The sequence below is a fragment of the Phytophthora cinnamomi genome (genome assembly GCF_018691715.1).
Source record: "Phytophthora cinnamomi strain GKB4 chromosome Unknown Contig23, whole genome shotgun sequence".
Lineage (NCBI taxonomy): Eukaryota > Oomycota > Peronosporomycetes > Peronosporales > Peronosporaceae > Phytophthora > Phytophthora cinnamomi.
The window spans coordinates 777,927-785,201 of record NW_027150956.1 but is presented as its reverse complement, the minus strand read 5'-3'; the positions used below and the strand labels follow the sequence as shown (position 1 = coordinate 785,201).

General features: G+C 59.1%; 1 protein-coding gene across 1 annotated transcript; it reads right to left on the bottom strand.

Moving 5' to 3' along the window:
• Window positions 1-543: 543 nt before the first annotated feature.
• Window positions 544-2,319, bottom strand: IUM83_05059 (uncharacterized protein; the record flags this gene model as incomplete). Its single annotated transcript, XM_067929171.1, has 2 exons — window positions 544-1,359; window positions 1,777-2,319. 2 exons carry the CDS (start codon window positions 2,317-2,319, stop codon window positions 544-546), a joined length of 1,359 nt encoding a protein of 452 aa, XP_067794617.1.
• Between the last annotated feature and the right edge of the window lie 4,956 nt (window positions 2,320-7,275).

Sequence of the window (7,275 nt, the reverse complement as noted above, 5' to 3'; positions counted from 1 at the left end):
CCGGGTGTCCATGTGTCTCGGCTGATGAAAGTCGCTGACTTTGGACAACGGCCGTCTGTCCCGCTGGTCGATGAACTCAGCGAGGACCAACGTTACGATTTCGTTGAGGAAATACTCCACGAAGACAGCTTTGAACTCGGCGAGGACTCGGAAATGTACGAGGTGGAGGCTATATTGGATGACGAAATGCCCACATCGACAAGTACCAGCCGAGCTCAGCGGTTGTTAAAGTTAAATGGGTCGGCTCTGACGAACCGACGTGGGAACCCCTTGCAAATCTGTCGTGCGGAAGCCCGCTGTTTGATTACTTGCGGCACAAGAAGAGTGGAAATCGTCTACATATGGTGTAGGTTGCAGACGAGGACTAAGTTACTGCACCACATGTTAACCACCGCCGAGTGATAAACAGGCTCGGCGGAATGGATAAGCTACTGTTGAAATTGGATGATATATATTGGAAGAAATGACTGGAGTACGGACTCAGCTGAGTTCTTATACGCTACTCGCCACTCGACAACCGCTCAGCTGGGCTATTGGAAGAAATCACAAGACTACGAGGGCGCCGGCATCGTCAGTTGCGTCATGCTCGCTGTCTGAGTCGTCGAGAACGTTGTCGAAGATGACAAGCTCCCCGCGTTTGACTGGACTCGGCGCGTTTGGGGAGCAGATAGGTAGAGCCGACTCAGCTGAGGCTATGTCCTCGACAGTAGTCCGCTGGGCCTGCTCCGTGGCGAAGTCAGCTGAGGCGAACACCGGAAACTCCTGATTTAGCGCCAGGAAGCACTCAATGTAGGGGTGCGTAGCCGGATCGTGGGGCCACCATGTACGCCAAGGTTCTTCATGGTCGATGTCGACGGACCCAAGCGCCCAGTCAGTCTTCTCTGGAAACCAGGGGAGTTTAGCTGGGGGCGCGAATGGAACCGAAGGGTCGAAGTAAAGCTCGGGATCCAAGTCAGGGACTGGTTCGTTGTCCGTGGGGTCGAAAGCGACAGCCGCCTTGTGCAGGGTCCCGTACAGCTCGGCGAGAATGGGGCGCAGGGCGTCACCTCGGCGCTTACGCTCGTGGCTATACTGCTGCCACAGCTGGAAGCACAGTGCTAACTCAGCGATGGGGCGGCCCAGATTCAGGTCGGCGATGTAGACCCAGAACGACACTTGAGTCCACGAACCAGTGCATGCGCTCGTAGACACGATGAACACCTTCACGAAGTCAGGTCGGTCACCCCGAGACTTGAGCCAGCACTCGGCGACAATCTCGACGGGCGGAGCTGACTTGGGTGTAGAAGGCCGGGATCGAACTTGGCGCAGCAAATCTGGTGCCAGGAAGAATGCGGTGTCGCTGAGCTTGGATCGCAACAGCTGACAAGGATGCAGAGTCGACGTCACGTCGAGGAAAGCAGCAATGCCCTCGGGCGAAGGAGGCGTCGGACGAACGCATAGCTTGGCGCCGACTCTCTCCAGCATGATGTTGACAGCACAGTGGCGGAGGATCTTGTTCCAACACCGGGCCGAGCCATGATGGAAGAATGACTGATCCCGCCAAATCTTCATTTGAGCGGGAACGCGGTTCTCAGGAGCCACCGCTTGGGCGCCCGGGTCCGCAGGGTAGCGAGCGGCAAAACTAACACCTCAGGAAGCGGCGTGTCCGACGCGCTCGATACGCTAGCTGAGTTGGTAGCTGGCGTCGACCCGACCACAGCCGACTGGACCACTTGCGTGGAGGCGGCTGACTTGGATGGACGCTGGGGTTTGGCCGAGCGGTGGACCGGGGCGTACCTGCCTTGCCGCTGACTTGGCGGTCCCCTTACCCGTCGGCTTAGCCGCTGACTTAGGTGCAACTTTGACCGTCGACTTGGCCGTCACCTTGGCCGCCGACTTAGTCACGGACAAAACTGCTGGCTTGGCCGGCGACTTCGCGGCAGCTGGCTTAGACGACCGAGCTTTCTTGGACGCCACGCGAGGAGAAATAGGTCGAGCGCGCTTAGTGCCGCTGGGAACCGGGGGAGATGACGGTGCGCTCGAGACTTGGGCCGCAGCGGTAGGAACTGCGGTCGCGACTGCCGCCGAAGGAGCCGGCGGCTTGTCCTCCAGCTCCTCGTCCTTCTGGTTGGCGGGAACCGAGGCAGAGGTCAGCGAGGACTGTCCTGGCGCGGTGGGAGATCCAGCCGAGTCGGAAGCACCCGAAGGCTCGACACCCTGCGACGAACTCGGCGAGGAAGAAGACGACGGGCGGTCCGGCCAACCCAGCACCTCATCATCCGAAGCTTCCAATGTTTCCAGAGCCAACGCCTGCAACGCCCTAGCATTTTTGGCAGCCATTCGGGGAAGGGATCGCGTTCCGGCGGCTCTGGGATAGGGCGACGGAACGGGTCTTAGCCGGAGTCTTGGCCCGGGAAGCTGCAGGCTGTTTCGCGGTAGCTGGCTTCCGGGACGGCGAAGAGTGCTTCGAACCCGCCGACTTCGGGCGAGCTGGAGACTGTGTAGTATGTGCAACTGACTTCGGTCCCCGAGGGGACAACAAGGAGGACTCGGCGATCCAGGCAAGTCCAGCACTGACACTGCTGGCGCCGAGGAAGAACTCGCGGAACGAGCCCCAGTCGTCGACACAGGCGCCGAAGAGGGGGAACTCGAACCCAGCGAGATGGATGCAGTGGCCGCCGATATCGCCGAGACAGCGAGGTCAGCGGTAGGAGAGGAGGATCCTTGCGTCCCTAAGTCAGTTGAGCTGTCCAGGTTAAGCACGGCACCGCGGGAAGAACTCGGCGCGGCCGACGCACCAGCTGAGACAGGAGGGAGATGCGCTGAAGACCGAGTGTCTGGAGTCAAGTGATCACGACGGTATCGACTCTCAGGAACTCGGCTGGGCTCGAGTAAAGGAACGTCGAGGTCCAGCGAGCTTTCATCCAGTTCGTAGGAACCTCCAGCTGAGTTGCCGGAGCCACATGACGCGCTGGTCGACGCTTGACTCGGCGAAGGATCCGAAGGTGGCGTGTGGATCGGAGCAAAGGCACCGTTGACTCGGAGAGTAATATCCCGGCTCTCACCAGTCGGAATCTGAGCAAGCTCCGGCCAAAGAGCTTCGAGGAGACGACACAGACGAGCATTGAGCGCCAACTGACTCGGTGAGAGTCCTGTGGCGTCCACACCCGCAGCAGCAGCCACGGCCAGAGTCTGGTTTGTCACCGAGATCTGGCCCTGGTTGCGGAGTATGTTCTTCTGCCGCTGGATAACTCGGCGTTGGTGCTCGGTGGTTTGGTTGGCGAAGCGCAAAGCCCGGTCAGCGCCGCTGGACGAGACGACTCAAACCGCTACTTGGACCCGCTCGAAGTAAGAAGAAGTCACACCTTGGAGAGTCGAGTAGGCCACGTCGCGCTCGACGAGTTGTTCCAGGTCCTTATCAAGCTACCGAATAACTTGACGGAGGTGGTCGATCAGCACTTGCGAGGAATCAACGCGGCGGTTGGCTTGCCGTGTTGCCTCCCTCAGCTGCAACTCCTGCGTGCACACGGTCTTGCGGAGAGAAGAAACAAACTCAGTATTGTACTGAGCTCCCCTCTTCCACTGGTCCCGCTCACGGATAACAGCGGCGAGCTCGTGGGTCAACCGAGCTGACTCGGCGATAGCCACCTGCATCCGGCGATCCAGAGCCCGGTTCGCCCGAGTCGCTGACTCAACATGGACCGCAAATCGGCGAGTTCTTGGGTCGAGCACGGGAGTGAAGGAGCCTCCGAGGAGAGCAACTCCAGCATATCTCGAGTCGTAGACTTGGCGAGAAGGTCCCGGTCGAGCGCTGCATCAGCCGAGGAAGGAGGGCGAAGGAGAACGTAAGCTATTAAGCAGGCTCGATCACTCTCTTCAACTCGGCGAGCGTAGTCCCAGTTGCTGAGCCGAGTCCACAACTCAGCGATCATCTGCGGAGGCGGCCGACAGCGTCCGGCGGCACAGTGGACCCCATGAACGCGACTCGAACTCGGCGAGGTGGCGAACTCGGCAGGAAGCTGTCAGAGTTGGCGGCTGGAAGAGGTGGCACGCCGTCCACGAGCAAGCCATCGCGCCGGTAGCCAGCAGGCACAGGACTGCGAGCGGGGCTCGGTGAAGGGGTCCTGCGGGGCGAGTAGATGTCGCTGTGGGCGACCGAAGAACATCCCCAGCCAAGTCGGCTTCGGCGACCGGAGAAACGGCCGCATAGCTGGGTCGTCGGAGCTCGGCTTGGAGGGGGACTCGACAAGCGGGAATCCTTCTTGACCAGAGCGCACCCTCCGGATAGAGCGGGGCCGAGCCAGCTGCGAAGTCGAACTCGGCGAAGCTGCCGCGGAGTCCGAGGAAGTTGTCGGAGGTGCTTGGACTCGAGGAGTCGACGGCGAAGTCGGAGAGAGGTCTTGGAAGAACTCGGCGAGTTCGGCCGCCGACTCGAAAGGCTTGGCATCAGGGAAGCACGGGCCCGCAGCAACCCCGATTAGTGGCGCACGGATTGTCGAGCTGTTGACGACTGAAGCCATTCTCGCTGGCGCTGAGCTTTGTGAGTCCTGTAAGACGAAGCGGAGGTTAGCAGCGCGTCACCGTGCGTGTGAGAAGGGGTTGGCGTTCCTGGTTAGCGGGAGCAGTATCGTGGCGGAGGCCACGCGTCGTCGACTCGCCCTCCTCGAGGTCAGCGGAGGACACTGGAGCCGAGCTGGGACTCAGCGAGATAGCATCCAGCTCGGTGAGCGGGGCCGCCGAAGGCGCCTAGTCGGCGGCGACCAGAGCCGGCGAATCCGCTCCGGAGGCAGGGGCGACGCTAGCAGCGGGTGCTGGAGGCAAGAGTGGAGCAGCTCCAGCACTACGCGAAACCACAGCTGTCAGAGGGGGGGGGTCGCCGAAGCAGGAGCAGAGTCAGGGTGTGACGACGCACCCCGGCAGCGGCACCAGCCGAGTCGGCGCGAGGCGAGCCAGCCATGGGAGTATCTGGGCATCACAACAAGCATGTCAGCTTGATTATAACACCCAACAGCGACCCAGGTGAAGCGGCGTACCGACAGGAGCGTGAGCGGCGAGCGGCAAACGTGCGAGATGACTTGGCGGGTGAATGTGAGCGTGGAGTGAAAGCACTGACTGACAGAAATGGACACATGCTGCGACACAGCAGTTGGGTCAAGACATTCAGCAGCTGGGTCGTATCATGACCGGGGCGGTTGTGGTGTAGTGCGACACCAAAATTATGTGACGGGCATGTAACTCGACACCGATTTCCGGTGACAGCAGCCTGGGCGAGCGAAGGCGTTGCAGAATGAGAGCGGTCGGGTGTCTCAGAGTCAGATCTGCTACGGTACTATCACTGTGTCTTAGAGTAAGAGCAGTTTGGTGTCTCAGAGTGGGAGCAGTCACGGTAATTCCCACTGAGTGCCAAAGTCGGTGAAGTGTTTCAAAGTCAGAGCGGAATGGAGTTGCAAAGTGAGTGCGGATACGGTAATTCTCACTGAGTCAAGAAGTCAGCGAGATCGCAAGATAGTTACATACGGTCTCAGTGAGGGGTCAGTTGAGATCCGAAACCCCTTCATTTCATTAGGTATTTGTATAGGACACAGGGAAAAGTAGGCTAGAGCCCTAGCGGCTCTTCGGAGAGATAACAAACAAACAGAGCAGAATTTTCCAAGTCCAAGACAAGTGTACACTGTCCGGTAAGTCCCTGCGCGGGCTGGATTATGTCTGCCATCAGCACCCGAGAGACATAGCTTGTAGGGTGTTGACAGGTAGCACCAAGAGACAAGTCGGCCCGGGAAGGGCAACACTCGCCGAGCGCGCCAAGGACAAGTCCCGCCGAGTCTCCGGGCCAGTACACCGGATAGTCCGGGTGCCGTAACACTTCTAGCCGAGAAGCATTCGCTCTCGGTGGCCCGTAAAAGCGCTCGCGCGCCGTTGTCCATCCTTTGGTGGACGGCACGGGTTTGAGGAACGGGAGTCAGTGAGCTCAGCTGACTTCCGGAGGATGGAATGGCTTGGTTGCCTGGGCTCGGCGAGAACCACCACCGCTGCCCCGGAAGGGCCGAACCGCTGGGGACAACCTAGCGCAGGCCAATAAGCGCCGACTAGCTCGGCGATTGTTGTGTGTGTTTGCAAGGACTAATTTGTGCGGTCTGCTACACCACAACACTTCCCCACCAACAACATCCACCCAGTCACGAAGACTCAACGGGCTTGTTACGGTTAGAACGTAAAGGACCAGGAACTTTCTCTTGCACCGGGTTGATGTTTCCCCTTTGTACCGATCTTTCGCTTGTCGACCGACAGAAACTCAGCGTCACTAACCACGAGCACAGGCTAGCACGCTCTCACACTCAAGATATGCCTCGCAGGCCCTCAGAAGGTAGGGCCCCGGCCTTTTGCGGCGTGGTACGAGGGTGCCGGAGCAATACTCCGGCGGGAAGATATAAATGGAGTGCGCTCTCGCTTCTCCAATACCTGGCGACGACCCGTCGCTACCAATACACTGGCCACAACTCGCTTGGCCCTGCCAGGGATGAACACACGCTACACTAATAGATGTGCCCACCGACAGTCATAATCCTACCTACTAGGTTTACCTTGAGCTGCAGGTCGTTCACTGCAGGCGCCGGTGTCGCCCTTGCGTGGTTGGGAGGAAAACCTGTTCTGTTATTGTTGCCCGAATGGCTTGTCTGTGTTTCCTTAAGTTTCCTATCGATCAATGCAAATATCAAGTATAAACGCGTCCATTTTGGACTGCTAATTGTAATCACAACTCTTTGGCCGTTTCGCTGCGACGTGGCGACCTACCGACGACTCAAACGGCCGCCGATACGCAATCGACGACTGGGGACAGGCGCCGAAGACTCATAAGTTCGGATCTTGCCAGTAGCTTCGCAACCGTACTTAAAGAACCTCCCGCGATGGACTTGGGGCGTCGACGAGTCATCGTCACCGACCTATTTAGGCTAATCAGCGACCGGGGAGTTTGGTCCAATGACTGGCGATGGGTTGTGACTTGCCAGTTGGTGCCGGCGCCTCGAGTCTTCTTCGCACCCTGTCTCGGCTTCGGCATTGGCTTCTGGTTCATTTCCCGATACCTCAACTGCCCCCACCTTGACACGAGCCGCGTGTTGACGAGCGTCGGGGTGCTCCTGCGCCATGATTGGGACTTCGCGCGTCGCCCTGTCCGCCGTGAATCCGCGCTCCGGTGTCTTGGCGTGTCTCGAACATCGCTTCAGGTAATCTGTCTTCCCTTGTCCGCTCGCCACCTTCATTATTAACCGAGACCATGGTATCTTCGCCCAGTCTTAT